Genomic DNA, 22,422 nt, shown 5'->3' with positions numbered 1-22,422 from the left:
GAGATTTGTCATTAAATTACAAATCTGGAATTGCTGGGGAAAAATTTGGTTTTTTCTTCAGCAATCAAAAGATAATGTCTCATCAAGAAATCAAATGGAAAGGCATGGAAGGAGTCCTTAGAAATAAAAAACAATCAGTTCTGAGGGAGTGGAGATCAGCTGCTGTTGGGTACTACAAGCTGATATTCTTCCACTGTCCACCCCTTCTGTACCACCATTATCTGCTTTAAATGAATGATTAACTTTTAAGTTAAAGCTGCTTCTTTGTGAAATCTCAGCACAGTCCTGCAGTTTTTAGGGCTTACTGCACATTTTGTCTGTCCTTTTCCCTTTGTACCCGGAATCAATTGCTTCTTTCATTCACTTCCTGCAGGAGGCAAGTCCAGGAAAGCAACTCAGCATGTCCTCTTGAAACTACCTTGAACCTGTCTCCAAAACACATACCTATCCAAAACACAACCTTAGTTTGGAAAGGATCTTTGACGGATGATGTCACATGGAAGGTTTTCTTCTGACAGTTGAGGGACAGCAAAAGCTAATTAAAAGCAAAATTTCTGATAATTTTAAACAGTGAAGACATAAATTAATGTCTCCTAAATGGTTAGCTGTCCTCAAGGCAGTGTGACCTGTGGAGAGAAGAGCAGTTTTCTGCTTCTGTCTTCACTGTTGTCCTGCTGGGTGTCCTTGGGGAAACTGGTGCACAAATAAGTGCTTTTCCTACCTGTAAAATGGTGATAATGACACTGACCTTCTTTGTAAAAAAGCTTTAAAAACTAGGGATAAAAAGCATTATATAAGGAGTGAGTATTATTATCGTTGCCCCTAGCAACTAGCAGCCTGCTTCCTGACAGCCACAAGAGCAATTCTCAAGTGACAAAAATCCCAGCCCTAATTTCCTTCTCACCGTTTTTACTTGTGAAACTATAGCTTTCACTTATTCTTCCATTAGTATGTGCCAGTTATATACTTATGTGATGTAGTGCCTGGGAGGGTCCTTCTACCTCTGGCTACTGTAGCAAAAGAAACGCTTCAAGGATTGGTTTTGGGGTCCTGTGTTGCTCCAAAGATATCCTAAATGTCTAAATGTCTACCAGTAACTCAAAAGGTAAATTGAAGGACAGAACTACAAGCAGTGAACAATGTTATTACCATTTAATACCCACCAAAAGTCAAAACCTGTGTTTGTGCAGGCTTACTTTGTACAACCTGTCACTCCCCTATGAGAAGTGATGGGAGAAATGCTTGGCACACTGACTCTAAAAGCAAATGCTTTTAAAACTATAGAGTTCTTTCCAAGTTTGATAAAGGTATATTAATAAGTGTTATGACAGGAGCTATGTCAAATTCCATGATAAAACGAACAAATCAGGAATATGCTCATACTTTAAGTTACAGGACTTTTATGAAAACATATTTCCTGCTAAAACAGAGCACAAGAAAAAGACATTGAAGTGGTGACAAGACATTGTCACTTCTTCAGCATTTACTGGTGATTGAAATTTGCTAAAAAGTATTCTAATGAATTTTACTGGAGTGGGCGAAGGGTGCTGCAGAGTGTTTTGCTTTGAATGGGGGTGGTGGAGCAGCAGGGAGTAAAAGGAAAGAAATATGTGTTCCTGGATTTCCTCTGCTGCATGGAGCCTGGTGACAGCCAGTGGGCTGATTCCAAGCAAAGGCACTCACTTCCCCTGCAGGAATAACGTCAACATGATTTCTTTGGAACACAAGAACATTGATATTCACAACACTCTTTTTCTGCATTTCATTTCCATAAGATTTTAATGAACATGAAAAATCCCAGATTTGGAAGTGATTTTTAAACAGAGTTCAGGCCAAATCTCTTCTTGTTTGATTTGTGAACTGAAATTGAACTGAAGTGTAAAATGTACCTTCTAACAACAGGATGCTAACATATAAATCTATGAAATCAGATTGTTTTATATCTTTTGGTTTACACCTAGTTGAATGTGTCTTGTGTTCTTCCATGGATTTTTTCCTTTTAGATGGGCATCTCTGTTTGAATAAGTGTGGTACCTAAAGGTTAACCCTATATATAATAAAGTGGGGATTTTTTTAATATAGGCATATATATTCACTCACCCCTACATATAAAATGAAAAAACAGATGCGTACAAATAATATACGTGTCATGTTCCTGAAAATGCTTCTAAAATTTATCTGCTTTCTTTTGTTTGTTTGGTTGGTTGTTGTTTTTTTTTCTTTTGTGTTTGCTTTTGTTTCTGGAACTGCTCAAGTTTTTCTAAAAGTTCAGTTGTAAGCTTTATGTAACAATACTTCAATATGCAATGACCTGAACACTTATGCGTGCTGTCTGCTTAGCATAAGTGAGGAATGGTGTATAAATATAACTTTAATATACAACTTTCAGTGTAAATTAGGCCATTAGCAGTTGAAATGCCTTTGGCAGAACAAAAGGTGTTAATATCTGTTGTCATCAATGCATAAGAAAAGCACTAAGGGAAAGTTTCATATATTTTTTTGTTCTGTTCTCTGTGTGACTATGCTGTTCTGAAAACAGCCATTTAATGAAAGGACTAAAAATTTTGGGAATGTTTATGTACAATGGTGGTTGTACTTAGAACGCTTAATCTGGCATAATGAGGAGTCTGTCTGAGTATTTAATTGAAAGACGTAACTTTCTATAGGAGATTGTCTCCAGAATTATTTTTTACTGATAAGACAATTTACCAGAATAAGCTTGTAACTCTATGTGGATGGTACAAAAATTCAGTTTAAATGAAAAGAAATAGCAAATACATAAACATTACAAAGAAGACCTCCATCAAGGTGGAATGGATTTCTGTTAGGCTTTGTTTTTGGTTTTTTGTTTGTTTGTTTTTAGTTTTTTGTTGTTTTGGGGGTTTTTTGAACATTCAGTTGGAATTTTTCTGTGTACATTTTTACTCCTTTTTTTCAGCTTATTTTTTCTTAAGCCTGGAAAGAGTCTGTTCAAAATTGCTTTAAGTCAATTCAGAATGATCACTAAATATAACGTTATTTCCTCAGAAGTTACTAAATTTATCTTAGGTCTTAGCAGTCACAAGTAGTTTTTCTGCAAAAGATCCTGAGTTAGTCTTGTAAATTCTAAGTGTTTCCAACTACTTCTTCTCCTTTGCAGTGAACCACAACACATCTGAGTGGCAGAAAATTAGATACTTGGAAAGATTAACACCAAAAAAAAATAGTTTTCTCCTTTCTCTTGAGGCTGTTCTAAGGTCTTATGGCCTTGAACTCCCCAGAGAGACATGTCTGAAGTTTTAGGCAATCCCATGGATCCAGAATTTTGCTAAGCACTGTTGACTTCACAGAGGATAAAGATGTATATAAACATGAAATACCCAGCACTTCTGTGCCTCTGTTCTCTCACAGAGGGAGGAACATCTGCAGAAGCATCACTGGAAGGAGTTCTGACTTCTTATCTCTCTTTACTTCCTGATGCTTAACTGGTATGGCATATCCTACTGTGTTATTTAGCACTTCTGCCCATTATTGGACCAATATTTTTTGCCTATTCAGATGAATCCTGGTCTTTTTTGTTGGACTTTTTGTAAGTTGTATCCATCAATGTCACTCATCTTAAAATGCCAAAGGAAGCTAATAACTTCATCAGTACTATCAGACTGGACAAGTCAAAGACATTTTCCGTGTCAGTTAGCTCCTTCCATAACATGAGAGTAGTGGTATCCACGCTGGATCTCACCCAGATCCTCCAAATATAGACATGTGAAATCAAAAATAGCCACCAAATTCCAAGAGGTTTCTCATAACCTTCTTTTCCTTCTCTATATCTTTTGGAATCCAAATACAATGTAGCAGCAAGGTCTGGGTGTGATGTTGCCTTTAGGACTTAGAGAAATCATATAGCCATTGTTTCACTGATGGTTAAAAGATGACTTACTAGTAACTGGACTTCAAATTGAGTAATTCAGATACATGTTTAGTATCCAATCTCCTTTCCTTCTCCATCAAAATTCCTGTTTGTTCATTGAATTATGAACTATGTTTGTATTTGTTTCACAAAAATATTTTTAAATTATCAAAAAAATTATGTACATAAGTCCATCAGTTTGAACTTACTAATTGAAAATAGAAGTTAGTCAAAGGGTGATCTGAAGTTTTTCTGCCACCTTTATCATCTGAAAATGTAGATTTCTGGATCTGTCAATGCTATGCAATTTCCTGTTAGTTCCTCTACCTGGCCCTTTGCCTATTCACAGTAGTTTCCACAGTGAATATAAATTCCCCATCTGTGATGAGCTGTTTACTGTGTTGTTTCAAACACAAGAGCAAAAGAAGATCCATTAAAAAAAGAAAAAGGCAATTTAAAAAAAAAAATATAGTTTATGTAGTCCATTTGAATGAACAAGCTCGAAGAACTACCAGTTAGACATGTCAGGTGATAAAGTGTCAACTACTTTTATTCATTGTAAGAATGCTTGAAATCTTTAGCAATTTTGAGAAATTACTTGTTTTGCTATGTCAACTATGCGAAATTCTGTGAGCTCTAAACCCATGTACGTCATCTTTTAAACATATGTTGCTTTAAGGAATACAGGGTTCTTAGAGTAACAACTCATTTTCCTAAGCATGGGAAAGTCTCATTCTCTTGCTGAAGAGAGGCTAAAGATCCCTCTCTTTAGTGACAGTGACTCATGGGATGAGAAAACTTACAGAAAGAGAAGGCAAGGAGGTACTTTTATTTGTTGATTTTCTGGACTTTCTGCTCTTCCCAAAGTACAACAATGGTACCATGACATAATGATATCGAGGACATATCTCTACCAGAACCTTTTGTGAGGTGACTTCTACAATACTCCTTTTTTCTTTCTGTCATTGAAGAAAAGCAAACTAAAATCCTAAAATACAGAAATAAGATTATTTCGTTATGGAAAATACAATTTCTTAATTAATTTTATATGTCTTGAAGGAATAAGAATTTCTCACACCCTGTTTCTTTCATCGTGCTTTCACTAGAAGTCTCTTTGAAATTCCACTGGATCTCAGATGTGTCCTGGACCAAGTCTTGACATCTTAAAAATTTAGTCAACTCCATGGACATAAACCTTGTCTGTATCTGTCCTTACTTGAGGACAGATATATTTTCATTTTCCTCTCTCCTACCATTTTACTTCACTGTTTGATATTCAAACTTCTGATCGCTGAAACACTCCTCTTAGCCCAATCTACTTTGTAAGATGATGTCTGGTGTACAATTTCTATAAGTCAAAGAGGTTTATATGCTCTATTCTATTTCTATTTTGGTTTTATTTGGGTTTCACCACACTCCCTCTTGCTTCCCTCACCCCCAGTCATTTCTCTTCAGGGACATAGTTTTTATTCTTTATTTGGTTTTGTTTGTTTGTTTGTTTTGTTTTGTTTTGTTGTTGTTGTTGTTGTTTTTCTTTTCTTCTATCTCATCTTAAGGCAGTGCCTTAAAATTATGGGAATTGAATTCAAAGACTAATGGATTTCTGTGTACTTTACTTTGTCAGCAACAATGTTGAGGACATACACTCCATAAATCTTTTGCTTTCACCCCCAAAAGACAAAAACCAGATACATGTTTTCCTATGCCATCAAACTATACACTGATGTCTTGCCACTGCATCACATTCATGTACATAGCTGACACATACCTGCATATGTTTTTGACCTTTTTGTGTCACTAGAGTATTTTGTTTGCAACATAATGTTGCAGACCTGACATGCAGCTCACAGCAAGATGTTCAAGTGCTTGCTCGGAACCACAGTTACAAACACACACGTTCTGCTCCCCACAAAAAGGAGTTCAGTGTGAGAAAACTTGAAGTGAGATGTCTTGGGGCTGACAGAAGGGTCTAGTAGAAGGATAAAATAAATAATAATAAAGAAATATTTTTGATAAATAATCTAAGGGTCAAAATAATAGAGAGGAAAATATTGGGCAGGAGTGTGCTCCTATGTCTGGCTGAAAGGTCTTTACTGGAGCCTCTTTATAATCTTTTTGATAAGAGATGAGTGCCTTAGTAGTCCATATTACATTGTCAATGTGTTTCTTAAGTTTCTTTCTGAAAGGACCTGAAAAATAGCACGGTAACATAGAGAAAACCTTAAAACATTGTTATTTTGAACATCTGTATGAAATTGGTTTTCCTTGAAGTTGATACTAAAAGTGGAAATTCTATGGATAGTGTACATCATACATTGTTGACATATTTCATTTTTTTCCATACATTTGAGGGTCTTTATTTTTCTTTTTTATTAAACAAATGTGGACAAACCCTTCAACCCCCAGTTAGATAACGTGATGCATTTAAATTCCTATTATTGTGAAAAAGAATGTGCATTACATTAAAACTGATCCAGCAAATATATTTTAAACACAAATATATACTTGACGACTGCTATTAAGGCTTTAGGAAATATGCAAATGTATGCACTTCTTTGAAGGGATAGAAGATTAACATCTTTAATAAAATATTAGTTGGACTTTGGTTTTATTGCTTGGCTCACTTTTATTTAAAAGAAACTATTAGTAGCATTAGATTTGTCTAATTTTCTCAAAACCCTCCAATTTTCTCTTATTATTCCAATGAGATTAGAATACAAAAGCCTTCCTTTCATTGTTGATGTTTGCTTAATTATTCATTTTTAAAAAGATATATTATAAAATTGTTTTCATATATACCAGACTAAACTTTTATACTTCTTTAAATCTTCAGACATACTTGTTAAATCTGCTAACTGGTCACCTGTTCATATAAGAAGTGGGAGTGAGTTTCACCATGAAACTATATTGTTGTGTCATATAGTACACATTGCAAATCAGAGTGCGTTTATTTATAATTACTTTTTCAAAAAAGTTTTTCTTTTTCTACACTGCATTCCTATTACAGAGCACTCTGTCTATATCATTCTTGCACAGTACATTTTAACCACTAATCCAATATAAGAAGATGCATTAAAAAATGAAGTATTGCACAATATGCAGTTTCCTTTGTTCAGACAGATTGGACAGTTCTTCACGCTTAACAAAGTACGTGAGTAGGTAGTGTTTTTATAAATACTAATTTATTTAATAAAAATACAAAAATATAAATATACATATATAAAAATATTGGGATGAATCAACACACAGAAATTCTTTAACTCAAGAAATATGGCAGTAATATTAATTGGTTTGAAGTATATTTTTGAGATTATGTTACAATGCAGGTGCACACTGTCCAAGACAGTAGGAAAAGTAATGAAAAACAATTTAAAAAAATGGAGTTTCCATGTCATTATTAAAGGCACAAAAAGCCTTTTTTTTTTTTTCATTCTAAATAAAACCCTTTCATCTGAGGCTTCTAGGCAGAGAGGGTGAATTATAGATTTTTAAAAATCTAAATCATTCATATTCATTCACGTTGACTTATTGATTAAGCAAACCCTTACTAAGACAACACTTATTTTTTGTAAATTTTTTATTCCCAAGTAAGAGAGAGTAGGCCACTTTATCTAGTAACATAGACATGAATTCCACTAACACTGACCAGGTCACAGATTATTTTCTCAGTCTCGATCACTATCCTCTCCACCATACATATCTGCCAGTTTTTTAAACCGAGGTCCCCAGTCACTGAGGTACTCATAGTCTTGATTGCCTTCAGTGGTAAGTGACTCCAGGGAACTGAGTGAATTTGCTATGGAATCATTTCCTTCATAGGCATATGTTGCTAGTGAATCATAAGGAGGGGCAGCTGGGTCTAAATCATTTTCCTTTAACCTTCTATGAATAAAATCTTGGACATCGATGTTTTCCCAAAGAGGTGCGGTCCGCCTTATCTGAAATATTCTTTCTGGGATGACATCTCTTCTCATCTTACTTTCCTCCCTCGCTTCTGGATTTCTCAGTGTACCAATGTCAAAAGCCTGGGTATCTTCTTCCCCGCCTCCTTCATCATTGTAGGTCACAATGTTGTCCCGAACATCATCCTTGGAGATGATCAAGGGTTCTTTCTTCCTCTGTCTTTTGAGAGCCGTAAACAAGACAACTAATACTAAAAGGAAACAAAAGATAAATGAAGAAATATGTAGTTAGCAATGAAATAAATGAGCAAATATTTTATGTCATCTGTTGAACCAGAAAAGTTTTTAGGCAGGAATGGGATTTTTAGTAGGAAAATATTGATAAAAGCTGTCTCCAAGTTGAAGGTAATAAGAAAAAGTATTAATGATTTTATAGCAGTGAAAAAAATATGCTTTTTTACCTATGGGAGCAATGATCAAAATATTATATATTTTAAATAGATATACAATTAAGCTGAATTTAAAAAGCAGACAATGCCTTACAATATATGATCCTACTAAAGTTTAACTTTACTTTTAGTTTTGTGAAGTACCACATTTCTGGCAGTCATTAAGGGTGATTTCCTCAAGTATAGTTGAATCTCCTGGTAAAAGTAATTTGCACACTTGAAAGCTTGTGATTTAGGTATTCCTAAGTGTCTAATTCACTTCTAAATATGAACTCTACAGGTCCTTCTGAAAATAAGAACCTGAAGACCTTCAGCTATCAATATTATTGACAAAACCATTTTTGGCTTCAATGACTGCAAGAATTGAAATCCAGTCTTTGCTACTGTTTCTTTTGAAAAATATGATCCTCCTAGTTTAAGTGCTAGTTGAATGACTCTTTCTTCTGAAGAGGTGAGGATTGACACAGAAATGAACCTCTGCAAAAGCAGATGAAAAAAAATGAAGTTAAGATTTTTAAATACATTGTAATGCTATTGATTTTAGGAGGAATTCAATGCTTAATTGCGTTTTAAAATCTGACCCTAGCTGCAGTAGCTGGAGTAAATAGGAGAGGCCAGAAAGACTGTCTGTCAATGAGGTACAACAGTGGTTGCTAAACCATACATTACAACAGTGCTGAATGCTTTTGTTGAGTCTTAGGAGCTAAGTTTTTACTCTGAGTGATTTGAGTACTGATGAATAAAAGGTAAGATTGGACATGCTGCAGGTAGGGAGAAGGGAACAGAAATCTTCCACATGCCATAGTATAATGTTGTGAATATAAAGGCTGTTCTGTTCTGTTCTGCTTTGTTTTGTTAGTTTTTTTTTCTTTCAGGAACCACTTTTTTTCAAGCTTTCATAATGCTAGACAAGAAATAGCACACTTAAGTTTAAGAACTCCATATATGAGACAAGGGCAGATCACTAAAAGGTTACTATGAAGAAGTGTCTTTCACAGCCTGGTACTTAATAGGTTTCTCCTATGTTGGGCATGTTGACGTCAGTCTACTATTCTAAAACACTGCACCTCATTAAAAAATTAAATAAGATGCTGAGTATCACACTAGCTGTAGACTAACAGTTCTGTTTAGATGCTCTACAGCCATATACTTCTTTCATTTCAGATATGTCTGTAACACTAAGTAGAGCAGGGCCTCTAACCCTGGGGCTAGAGACAGGACGTGGTCATATTTGCTCTGCATGACAATAGTCCCTGATCCTGTTCTGAGTCTCATGTGCTATTGATGTGATCCTAAGGCACATTTAGATTTTCTTTTTTAGAGCATTCTTTCTGTACTAAAAGGATTGCAGCCTTCCATGTTCCATCTTTTCATGCTCTATGTTGGGGTATGAAGGATGGTTTTGAAGATGCAGAGCCTGTTGACTGGTGTTAAGAACTTTGCAAGGTGAACAGCTAGGTCTGGCAGAATTGAAGCATAATTGTCTGCTGGTAGGGGTTCTCTGCAAGTTCTGCTGCTCAAACTATGCCTGGGCAATGTTGCCCATTGAAAATCAGTTTGTCAGAGCTCAAGTATCCTCCCTTCCCTATGCCCAACATTACAAATATAGTTCCTAGATATTGCCCCTCTCCTAATAAACTCTGTGACCTTCTGAATATTTACTGGAGGTATCTTGAATCCAGTCTAGAAACTGGGGGGAAAAAAAGTGATCTCCTTATAATTATATAAACCAATACCTGTAGCTTCTCATTGCCCCCTTGCCTAGCTGTGTTTGCTACGGCAGGTGGAAGAGGTTTTCTGCAGACTTTTACTGGAAAGTTAAGATGATGGCAGTTTTAAAGAGGCACTTCTCTGGTAAGCAAAACATGCAAGTTGCAATTTTTTTGTTCTTAACACCAGGGTATGAGTAGCATTTAATCTACTTTTCTCATTTATCAATGCATTTTTCTAATGCTTCCACTCTCCAAACACTCACCTAACTCTGTGATCACACTTTATTTAGTCAGCTGTTCTTGCTATTACTTGCAAGCAATCAAAAATTTCTATGTTTTTGAGCTAAACATTTCCTGAACAGAAAAAAATATAAACCATTCACCATTTAATAGCTAGTATAATTGATATCATTTAGTCACTGCAAAACTTAACACTCAGATTCAGGAATATGATTTTAAAGTTCTGGATCTAAATGAAGATCTGATTATAGTAAAAACATTATTCAAATAAGCATGGTATCTAAAACTGACCTATATTTATTTAATTTATTTAATCTAAATAGCGCAGTCTCATTCCTTTTACATATTCTTTTGAATAGTAATGATGACAAACAGCCCATAGTACCTGCCTCTCCCCCTCTCCCTGTTCCTTTTCCCTCTTAGACAACAGTTGGTAAAAAAAAAAATAAAAATCGAGAAAAAGACCATATCAGGTATGAAATATTGTTCTGTGGGTCATGTGAATAATGACCTTTGCCTAGTCACGTAAAGATCTCATCACAGGTACTTGCCTAGCAGGATAATGATGCAGAGGAGAATGGCAACCAGTGCCCCTGTGCTGAGGCCAGCAGGGAGGAGCAAGGCCTCAGCACTGCAGGACTGCATGTTCCCCCGGCTGTCGCAGGCACACACTCGAATGGTCAGCGTGCCCGTGCTGCTCTGGATCGGGTAGTCGTTGTCAAATATTATGATTGGCAGAAAATAGGTACTCATCTTACTACGGCTGTATCCATTTCTTCTAGTCATAATTCCTGCTGTGTTATCTAGAACGGAAAAGCAGAATCAATAAATGTTTCTGGATTAAGTTTTATGTGATATTGGGGAGGGGGTGGTACAGTCAGCAATTACCTTTGTTGTCTACAATGGAGAAGTTGGGGTGAACAGCAAATTCTGGCACCAACTCAAAGAAAAATTTGTGTCCTCGAGGAGGCTGATCTTTGTCAATTGCACTCACAGTCTGTATCAGCTATAAAGAAAAGAGTATTTTATGCTATTTTAGAAATCATGTGTTTCAAACCTCCGCTTTTCATGTCCAGTAATAATCCAATGAATCTCTATCTGAAGACATAAATGGATGTCTTAAGCCAAATGTTTCCTACATAAACCAGTAGAGGTTTTGGTAAATACTTTGTTTTATTATTTAAATACATAATGAAGGATGGAAAAGGATCCAGTCCTCACTGCAAAACAGCCTTGTGCTTTGATTTGTACTCATTATCTTGCAGTGTTACGCAAACAATACCCCTTCTGTATAAGCTGTAAACCTCCTGTGGCCTCATCGTAGCAATGATATTGTGTAAACCAGTTGTTGACTGGGTCTAATTCTCAATCCACCTCATCTGCTCCTGGCGATAAATTGGAGTACTGCACTGGCAGGATGCTTGATTCTCCTGAGGTAATAAAAAGAGATGCTTTACTCCCTCCTAAATTGAAAGCTCTTATATTGGAACTTAATAGCTGCCCTAACAAGGCCACTCAAGCCCAGCTGGGAACAAGTGATAAACGTAGCAGTATAGGGTGAGAGCAGAGAGGACTAAAAAAAGGAAGCCTCAGCAGTACTTCTGGATTGCACAAGATTTTCTGTTGCATCAAAATGTGCAAATATGTGTACTCATGTGTGTATAGGCATGCATATGCACTAGTGATTTGACTCTTTTTCTGCTTTCTCTGTCTATCTGGACTGATAGATAGAGGCTAAGGGAAACAGCTTCAGAACTGAGGAAGGAGAAATTGCCTGGGAGTAACTGTGGTTTATGAATGGACTTGCAACAGTTAAAATGCCACACTACATGAGTCACAGTAATGCCAGTAAGATGTATAAATGATTGTTCTATCCTTCGCCCTTCCTGATGGGTGTCACACTAGAGAGTAGCCCCTAGTCCACCTTGGCTTGCAAGGACATGTTTGGGTTCAATAACAAGATGACAAAACTTCTTGGCATAAGACCAAGAGTCTCAACTGAGGATGCTTTAACTCAGTAGAGGTGCATTCCTATGGCACCTAAACTTAAAGGCAGAATGAGTTTGTTTCTTTCAAAGCTACAAGAGAGCCAATGACTGTCTTGAGTTTTCAGGTATTTCCATTGCACAGGTTGTCTTGAAATCCTGCAGACATCAAAACAACTTTTTATCAAAGACTTTGTTGTTTGTTTTTCTTTTATTTCCACAGAAGGTGCAGCATGACTTCTGCAAGAAATACAGTAGTTGACAAGTAGCACTGATACAATCTTTGGCTTTGCACAAATCAAATAAGGAATTACTTTTACTTATGTATTTTCTCTGAGCATCAGCTTGAGTAGGACTTGAGGATACAGTTAAATTTTGGAGGGCATTTAGTATCTCACAGAATGGAACACTGTTTTAGGCAAACATTTATAGGGTTACAAAATAAAGCATTTTTATTACTGTAACATTCAGAAACATGCTGCTACTAGAGTGCTGTACTGCATCATGGGTATTCAACCCATTTTTTCTACTTAACTTTGTGATAATTTTATTACAGCTAGTAATATTAAGGTGCAATTAAAACAAACATAACACAAAAACAGTAGAGAGGTCTGAGTTTAGCTTGTCCAACTCCTAGCAACTCTTTATAAAACAGCCACAATACTTTTTTTATAATTTCTTTTTATTTTTGAGGCATACTGAGGAACTTGAAAGGTAATTTGTGAGCATCAGCCTTGCACAAAAGATGTAACTATATTGAAAGCAGGATTAGGCAGTTTCTAAGTGCAATTAGAATAATAAGTACATGTTAAGATCACTTTTAAAGCACTTAAACATCACTGTTCTTTAAATCATTATTTTTTCCCAAGATTACTCAAATTCTCATTTATGTTTAAGTACCTTGTTCAGTATGTTTCTGAGTCTCTGTTTATGCCAACATTTTTCCAATGTCCCATTGCTTTGATCTTTGCTGTAATCTACCTCTGAGACCATTAGTACAGCAAACAAGACAAGGTTTGGACTTAATTTTAGTTTTACAATGTCTAATAATAGTGTTACCAAAAAAAAAAAAAATACCGAAGAGAAGAGAGAATAAGTGACATTATTTGTGGAGTTACCTGCTGAAAAACCTAAGGAGAAAATACCCATATCCTCATGTAATAACTACCAAAAATTGCAATTTAGTATCTTGGGGTTTTTTGAGATGCAATCAGTGGGGTATTTGTAAGATCTGGATTTGATTCTCTTCATGTGCAAATCACATGGAGAAGCACAATTGTATGAGGCATAGAGGAACCTAATTACAATGAAAAATTATTGTTGAGGGTAAGGCAGAAGAAGAAATAAAAAAACCCCAACCTTATTACCTGTTCTAACTGTTGGATTCATAAGTTGAGAACCAGCTGTTCTTCTACCAGAAAAGACGGGAGAATAAAAGAACAATGAGAATGGATGATTGCAGGTGAATTGTGTTAAATGATGAATAGGTGAAAGGAAATTAGAGATTTTATCTAATTAAGGATTTTTTTTTTCAGTTATACAGCTGTAAATAACAGAGAATGATGTTGATGATAATTTCTGCAGAAATGAAACAAATCTATTTTTAAGTATCACATTTATATGAATAAATTTAGTGTTTTGTGTACATTTTGTAATTTCATGTTGGAAATATATTCTACCATTTAGATGCAGTTATGGACATTGAATTACGATCACTCTTCACCAAGGCTTCAGAGAAAGATCTCTGATGCTGTAAGATTTATGAGGGAAGACTTATTTCAAGAAAATTACTTTTACCGGAATATATTTCAAGAGTATCAGGTTTAGAGAAAATAAAAAGCATTCCCATTCTTTTCTTTCTTTCATACTTTCCTATGCAAATGAGCACACTTTAGAAAATACAGCATTATTGTCACTATTTTTTGACAGCTGCCTATGCATGTGCATGTGCATGTGCACTCCTGTATGTTTTAAGAAACAGTGTCATACTCTTGAGTGGATCTTATTCGATGGATTCAAGTTTTTAGAGGTCGTTTTTCTTTGAGGGTAATGAAAATTTAAACATAAGCATTGACATAAAGTTTTCTCTTTACATTCAGAACAAGGTGTTGGTAGCAGTTTGACAATGTAAAATGTGTTGTGAATTATTCTCAATGGAAACATTTCTCGAAGATCTTGGGACTAGTGCTGTTTAGTCATGATTTTTACTGGTGCTCTGACAAAGGCCAGTGTCTTGGGACAGATGCTCTTTAATATCTTTGTCATGACAGACAGCGAGATAAAGTGCATCTTCAGCAAGTTTGCAGATGACATGAAGCTGAGTAGTGCAGCTGACACAGCAGAAGGAAGAGATCCCATCCAGAGGGACCTGGAAAACTTGAGAAGTGGACCTACAAGAATCTCATGAATTTCAACAAGTCCAAGTGTAAAGTGTTGCACCTGGGCTAGGACAATCCCAGATATGAGTACAGACTGGGAGAAGAGCTCATTGAGAGCAGACCTGCAGAGAAGGACTTGGGGGTTCTGATGGAAAAAAGCTGGATATGACCCAGCAATGTGCACTCACAGCACAGAAGACCAAGTGTGTCCTGGGCTGCATCAAAAGTCGTGTGGTCAGCAGATCGAGGGAGTTGATTCTACCGCTCTACTCTGCCCTTGAGAGACTCTACTTGGAGAACTTGCATCTATATCTGGCATCCTCAGCACAAGAGAGATGTGGGTCTATTGAAGCGAGTCCAGAGGAGGGAAACGAAGATGATCAGGGGTCTGAAGCACCTCTACTATGAAGACAGGATGAGATAGCAAAATTGTTGAGCGTGGAGAAGATAAGGCTCTGGAGTGAAATTATTGTGGTTCTCCAGTACCTAAAGGAGGCTTATTAAAAAGAGGGAGTCTGACTTCTCTACACAGGTAGGCAGTGATAGGACAAGAGGGAATGGTTTTAAACTAAAAAAGGAGAGATTTAGATTAGACATTGGAAAAGAATTCTTTATTCAAAGAATAGTGAGGCACTAAAACAGATTGCTCAGAGACATTGTGAATGGTCCATCCCTGGAAGTGTTCCGAGCCAGGTTGGATGGGGCCCTGAGTAACCCAACCAGTCTGGTGGGTGACATTCCTGACCATGGCCAAGAGGGTTGGAACAAGATAATCTTTAAGGTCCTATCCAATCCAAATCATTACATGATTCTAGGATTCCATTAGTCTGTTTATTTCTTTAATGATGAAGACAGAGATTCTGTTAAAGGGTTTGGACCTGTTTCCCATTGTTTTGTGTTTTTTTTTTTTCCAAACAAAGGTTCAATTATAATGCTGTTTTGTACTGTTTGTTTGTTTTTTCTCCTGGATGCTGTGTTTTTAAGGCCATGACTTTACATCACAGTCAAAATTGTGACAGTCAGTCTAGTTTATAATTATTCATACTCATGTCTGAAAAAGTGATTGAGGCTAAATACAAAGCCTAGTAACAGATTTCTTATGTGTACTTGATACGTACTTAGACAAAGGTTACTCTCTAGTTTTCTTCAAGTTGTTTAAAAGAGAGAAAGCAAGTAAAAGCTAGGTGGGGGAATTCTGAAATAGGAAGATTCACTTTGCACATCAGAGCATGCTTTTAGTGCTCTTGAGGCTGCATTTGTGGATGCAGACACCTGCAGAAGTAGAAGACTTAGGTCATGAGCTCAGCCTTGGGAATGCCTTTAAAAGGAATATAGGAACCATAAGCAAATGTTAAGATAATAGTGCATTTTTAACAGTACAGAGGTCGGTAACAGCTAGTCACATTTTAGATGAGCTTTTCAGCCTGTGCTGGCTTTGCATGTCATGCAAATAAATGACAGTTGCACATTGGGTCCAGGGTATACACTTAAACCTACAGCCACATGCTTCGTAAAGATTCTTGAAAAGTTCATTGAAGAAAGATGAACAAGATGAAGTCCATGGGTGGACAGATATGATGTATTTTCAGGTTAAACATTTCAATTAATAAAACAAAATCTGAGACAAATAGAATGTACACAACTAAATCTGCTGCTACTCCTTTTCAAAACAGCAGCATGTTTGTAGTTGCTGTCTGGTATTTAAGCCTTCTTTTTTTCTGGTTTTTTTTTTTTTTTTCAAAATTCCTTATTTTGAAATTTCCTATAAGACAGTGAAAAATAATTTAAAGATGGTCAGTGTTGTAGACAGTGCCTTCTGAAGTATTAAAATAATATCATTACCATATAACATAAAAATTGTACTTCTAGTCACAAAGTAAGACCACTGGAGACAGATGCTGCTAAGCTAGATATACAGTAACAGTTGCTGAATTTTTTTGTTTCTGTATGCAACTGTAGAGTTGCAGAGTCTAGGTTTTTAGTCCACTTGAATCATTTGGGCTTTCATTCTTGTTATATTATTCGCTTAGTTAAATCTGGTTATTGTACAACAGACATATTGTCTAATGTCACTTATCTACTTTCAGCTGTTTCAGAGATTAGACTTTAAAATACTACTAGGCATTTAAGGAAGGAATGTTGGGGAAATTTTAACATTTGTTTTTGTCTAACATTTTTCAGAAGTGGTATAGGAGAGAACAGAACAAATTCTAGACCTCAGTGCACTGGTTTTGTCATTCTTTGAAGTAATCAATCTTGTTTTCAGCTGCAAGTATTTTTCTAGGAATCTGAAAAGATCTCACTAGTTTGTCTGCAATAAACTATGGGGAAATATATGGTGAGAGAGACTGTGTTTTATACAATCATGAGAACATAGTAGTGTGCAAATGTTGTTGGGGAACGGCGGAAGAACATCTTTGTGTTTCTCCTGTCCTTTCTTTCCCTTGCTTCTTTTTCCTGCCTGTATGATCTAGTAGGGCCAATCCCTAACTAATCTTGAATGTAACAGTTAGTAAACAAACAGCACAGTGTAAATGTGAGGGATGAAGATTATGTGGAATGTTTTGAAGTGGCTACATTTCTCTAGGAGTGAAGCAATGTTATGATTCATAGAAGTGTTTCAAAATCAATCCAGCTGTCACAGGATGTCCATCTTGTCATTATGCGGTTTGAGTGATCACACATGAACAAACACAATTCTAGGATATACACCTGTAAGCTCCTAGCTGCAGAAAACAGCCTCCATCACATGTGCACAAGCTAGAATACATGCCTGCCACTTAACAAAGCTTCGTGTTTAGTAAAGTAAAGCAGTTTGGTTTTCAGATCTTGGCTCTGTTCCAGAAATTTCTTGGCAGTTTTAAAGCAGGACTGAATGCTTATCAGGAGTTGGAAAACTCTCTTGCAGTTCAATTCTTACTTCAAAAGAGAGACAGATTGTTACATGGGTCTCTTACTAAATCTAGCCAATAGGTGTCTACCTAGAGAAGCAGCTACAATGTATAAACAAGTCATGACTCATAATTATCAGAGGCCACATGAGAAAAAGTGATCTCTATCTTTCGAAGTCTGCTCTATCTTTAGAAGAGAGGGAGGCTATGGAGAGTAACGAAACGAAAAATCAGCCAGCTCTCTGAAGGAGGAAACAAACTTTCTCCATTCTGATGTCTGAGAGCCTCTGAATGGCAGGAAAGAATATAGCACCAGTGGGAAAAAAAAAATAAAAAAAAAAATTTTTAAAAAAAGTGATCCAGGTTATTTTCTTCAATATTATTATGGGTGGGTGTTGAAATTAGCCAACTTTTTAACCAACAAATTGTTCAGTTAAATCAGTTTCCTTTTCAAGTAAATCTTCCTGGTTTCCATGGAGAGGACTCATCCTCTAATCCAACTAAAAAGACCCAATTAATTCCTGTGACAAGACCATGAGAGAACTTTTACCAGAGCCTTCCCCACAACAGTCCCTGGGGCTCCAGCATGCCATTAGAGGATTAGGGATTTCTAAATTGAATGAGAGGAAGGCTGCTTCATACTTTTCTTTAGACAGTGTACTAGCTGGTGGAACAAGATTCACATGGTGACAAATGTGTTCCAGCCTAGTGAACACAGTTTTTTATGAACCTTTAGTGATAATGTTTCTCCCCAGTCATATAATTGTTATTTGGAGGCAAAAGAGGAGGAGAGACTCTGCAGGATTTTCTTTCCTCTGACCTTCCTAAGGCTACCTGAAAAACACAAGTGCAGCCTCTAATATCCAAATAAGTAATGCAAATAAGTAATGTCACTTGCTAGCAGAGAGCGATGTTTGATCAGTCTGACTGCTTCCTGATGCACCTGAGATTTAGAGAGCAGTGTGATTAGCAAAAAAATGTGTAGTTAAAAAATAAATTTAGAAATTAACTAAATATATTTATGTTCTCAGTCTGTCTCTTTTGTTATGCGCGTCAGACGTAGAAGCAGTGCTCTGATGTGTCAGGAAGCAGCAATGTTTCTAATAAGACAGCTGGTTTAGGTGATCTCCAAAATAAGGTGGAGCAGTACTAAATGAACACATGGTTCCATATCTTTCTTGTATTACAGGGGACTGCTAGACACAAGTAATACAGGCCATCTGGAACTTAGCATCCTTGGCCAAAATATTCAAGTTTCTATCTCTATACTTGTTATTTTTAAGCACCAAAATAAAAGTAGTCTCACGTACTAAAGGTAGTCAACTATCTGTAAATGTCCATACATGTATTCAAGGTGCCTGTCTTGAGGAATCCAATTATTATTAAATAGAAGAACAATCTGGCTCTGTCATTTTTCTGTAGCTACACTCGGTGTATACTGTCTTTCTAGTAGTTTTGGGGAGTTTTCCAGTGAGGGAAAATAATTGCTGAAATTATGTTGGTAAACTATATGTACGGGAGGTCTGAACAACAGTATGCCTGTTGTATGGGTCTCAGTCATCTCTGTTTTTAGGAAAGCACAGAATTTACCAGAAAGGCGAACTTCTTCAAATATATAACAAAACCTGTGTTTGCTGCTTGATAAAATTGCACAAGAATAATTTCAATAAAATCTTCATTTGTAAGCTTTAGAAAAAAATTTTTTTGCTATGCAAAAAAATCATCAGTCATTATACTGAGATTTTAAGATTTATTTCCTTCAGTTTCATCTTCTGCAATGACACTGATGCACAGAGAGAATTTAGGTTCTATGATATCTGTTTGAAATAAGTGAGTAGAGTTCTCTGAATGTATTCCACCTGAAAAAACAGCTTATAAATCATAAACCAAAACAATATTGTTAGAATAGCCAAAAGTTTAGGGAATTTTTGTACATTCTTAAACTATATTTTTGCAGTGACAATTTAAGTTACTGGTTAGGACAGAATGTTATGATCATAAACTTCAGTTGTTTTGAAAAGTGCTCTTTGCTCATTTTTCTGATATTATAATTCCTTCCACTTTTCTAATTTAATTCATCACTGCTTTTGATATGTATATTCATCTATTTATGTCATTTGCATGAAAAATAGTAAAACTTTCTAAAAAAATAATTAAAATAATGGTCAAGTACCATTAAAGCCAAGTAATTTTAATCCAACTATCCTCTGTCCTTCTAACTATAATAAATAGAATTGAATATAGTCTACAATAATCTTTTGTATCCTCTTTTTCTCCTCTTTTTCCCTTTTTCTATCTGTTAAACTATTCATAAAGCATCATTTGAATTGCGACTGGTAAATTACGTGTTCTTTCTCTGTACAGAGTTCTCAGTACCTGAAATTCTAGACTCATCTCAGGTACCATCTATGCTACTTTCAGTAGAACCTCTGAAACTACGTTAAATACAATAGTGGGGAGCAACCAAGGTAAAACATAAGCATGCTATGCTTCCTGATGTGTATCCATATTCATCATCTTTGTAAAGTCTTTGAATGTTGTATGGTCACTGTGCTCTAAAACCAAAATATTATACACATACTGTCTGTGAAGTCAGCCAGCTTTGGTTGGATGATGACAGCATAAAATTAGTGAGACATGACGATAGACCTAAACCAAGCTTAGGGTTCCAACTTGGACTTTCTTTGCTGGAGTAGGAACACACGTTTGTGCTGGCAAAAATAATGATCTCAAGATTTTTCTTCCTGTCAAGAATGAATCAGTCTAGACAAGAGGCTCATGTATGATCTTAGGCCTATTCCTGAAAGATAATCTCAAGGTCATAATAACATATATCTTTCTTCACAGGATTTAAAACTGAAAGACCGACTGACATTACCATAAGCAGATGATGTTGTAACATCAGTAATATTATGAGATTTCTGTAATATATTGGCTCTGAGTTCTATTACTCAAATCCAATTCTGAGATTGTTTATAAAGGGATATATATGAGCTTTGACCAGATTCAACACAATACCAAACTGGGTTTCAACTTAGTGGAAGCAGCTGCATTGCCTTTTATTTTTGTAAGACTTCATTTTTCACATCTTCTCTTCTGAAGTATAATAAAGATTTCCTGTTTTGTGTACTTGAAGTTGTGGCTACATTAACTAAGGCTTTGGTAAAATCCAGAAAGAAATTGAATTATAAAACAGTGTAAAGGATTTTGTAGCGTTATACACATTTTTTCCCAAAAATATGTTCTGATACTAGAAAAGGAAAGCCACCAAAACCTATCATTTTGTATTATATTCTATGTTATTATACTAGGGTATTATCCTTCATCTTTTATCTCCTCCTTTTTTGAATCGACTGGTATTTTCTGTATAAGATAGGAAATAAAGAGGCTGGGTTATTTTGCAGCTGCTCAAATTAACATATGTTGAAGTATCCATGATGGCATTCCAGGATAGTTTCATTGCAAGTTCTTCAGTAACATAAGTATTGGTTTACCTGTCCTGCTTTTGCATTTTCACAAACAAATGTTTCATAGTAGTTGGCAAACTCTGGTGCATGATCATTTATGTCTAAAATCCGGATGAAGACAGGTATCTGGCTACTTTGTTTGGGATTATCTGGAAAAAGAAAATTATTTATATTACAATACAAAGAGGTATGTCTGTGAAAATAGTCCAATACATTTTTTCCAACAGACATTAGAAATGTTCATTTTTATTATACTAAAACAATTATGTCTCATTTTCTACTGATGTACATTCCGTTTATATAAAAGCCCTACTTATATCTGAAACAATTTTTTATTATGGTATGTATGTTTTGAAATAATATAAAGTATACTTAAATGGATTCGCATTAAAAACAGGTGACGGAGTTATTATTGCTTTGTATTCCATACATCAGTACAGCAAATGATTCATTGCAAAAGTTGCTTCACGGGGTCGAGCTGTCAAGAACATTTACTTTTTCAAATCAATAAAGCAGTAAAACAGTGTCAGTCAACAACGACAACACAAACACACACATAAAACCACAAAAAACCCCCAACAAAACAAAGTTGTCCTTTCTCCCCAAAATGTAAAAAACAAAACAATAAAAGGAGATAGGTAAGATGTGATCAATCACTCCTCACAAATCTGACCTCCAATCTCAAGCTCTTGCCAGAAAAGGTTCTCACACTACACATATCAAAAACGGAGAACGTTTGACCAAAAAATGAAAAGAATTTATGAGGAAAAGATATCAGTCTTTCTGAAAATGGGGATAGGATTCATCTCTCCATATTACCTAAATCCCAAGCTGTTAAGCACACTGACTCCTGGGGAATCTATACAGAGAATGAGGTAAGGGAGAAAAGTTGTTCACTAAAATTAATGTCTCTGTTTCCCCTTTGATTACTGTTGCCTGGAAAAAAAAGTAGGCAAGAGACATCCATATCTATGAGTTTCTAGCAGAATAGTAGGGAATCCAAGTGAAAGACTAAGGCCTAAGGTTTGCTTCAGAAGTGGAGGGAAAGAATTTTCCTTGTCTTCAAACAAAGCCAGTTTCTGAAATAAGTTAAAGCAGTTGAGGCAAAGCATAACTTCTTCCCATTAACAGTGGCCATTCTGACAATGTATTATTGATATGTCATGGACAATTTTTTTTTTTTCCAATGATTTTCCCAAAGACTTAACTTGGGTCAGAGCCAGTGCATCACACCTGCACCAAATTATTGTCTGTGAATTATCAGAGAACCAGTTAACTTGTCATATATATATATAGTACATGGTTTTGTTGAGCCTGAGAATTACAAATTATCTTTTTAAAAATGGGTAAAACCAATCTTAAAGTAATAAATTGAAATTTTAGATGTGCATTTAAAGTTGCTGTATATATTGATAATATCCAAATAATAGCAAAACTAATGAAACAAATAAGTCATAGATACTGCAGAATTTAATTCTTTTCTCAATTCTAATATTCCTCTGAGATAAA

The 22,422-nt window shown here is 35.7% G+C and overlaps 1 protein-coding gene across 2 annotated transcripts in view; it reads right to left on the bottom strand.

Annotated features, from left to right (window-relative positions):
* Window positions 1-7,122: 7,122 nt before the first annotated feature.
* CDH9 (cadherin 9) overlaps window positions 7,123-22,422 on the bottom strand; it is a 101,328-nt gene continuing 86,028 nt past the window's right edge. For both annotated transcript variants that reach the window (XM_051799395.1, XM_051799396.1), the window contains 4 exons: window positions 20,941-21,062; window positions 11,081-11,198; window positions 10,744-10,995; window positions 7,123-8,042 (listed from right to left, as the gene is read on the bottom strand). In XM_051799395.1, coding sequence (XP_051655355.1) covers window positions 7,555-8,042; window positions 10,744-10,995; window positions 11,081-11,198; window positions 20,941-21,062 — 980 coding nt within the window. In that variant the 3' untranslated portion in view covers window positions 7,123-7,554. The remainder of the gene's footprint in view (window positions 8,043-10,743; window positions 10,996-11,080; window positions 11,199-20,940; window positions 21,063-22,422) is intronic.

Source organism: Manacus candei, unplaced genomic scaffold (assembly GCF_025592945.1).
Source record: "Manacus candei isolate 608988 ecotype Guabito, Panama unplaced genomic scaffold, ASM2559294v1 h1tg000049l, whole genome shotgun sequence".
In the NCBI taxonomy this organism is placed as follows: Eukaryota; Metazoa; Chordata; class Aves; order Passeriformes; family Pipridae; genus Manacus; species Manacus candei.
Note: the sequence above shows the minus strand (reverse complement) of the source record. Positions and strands in the feature narration are given on the sequence as shown.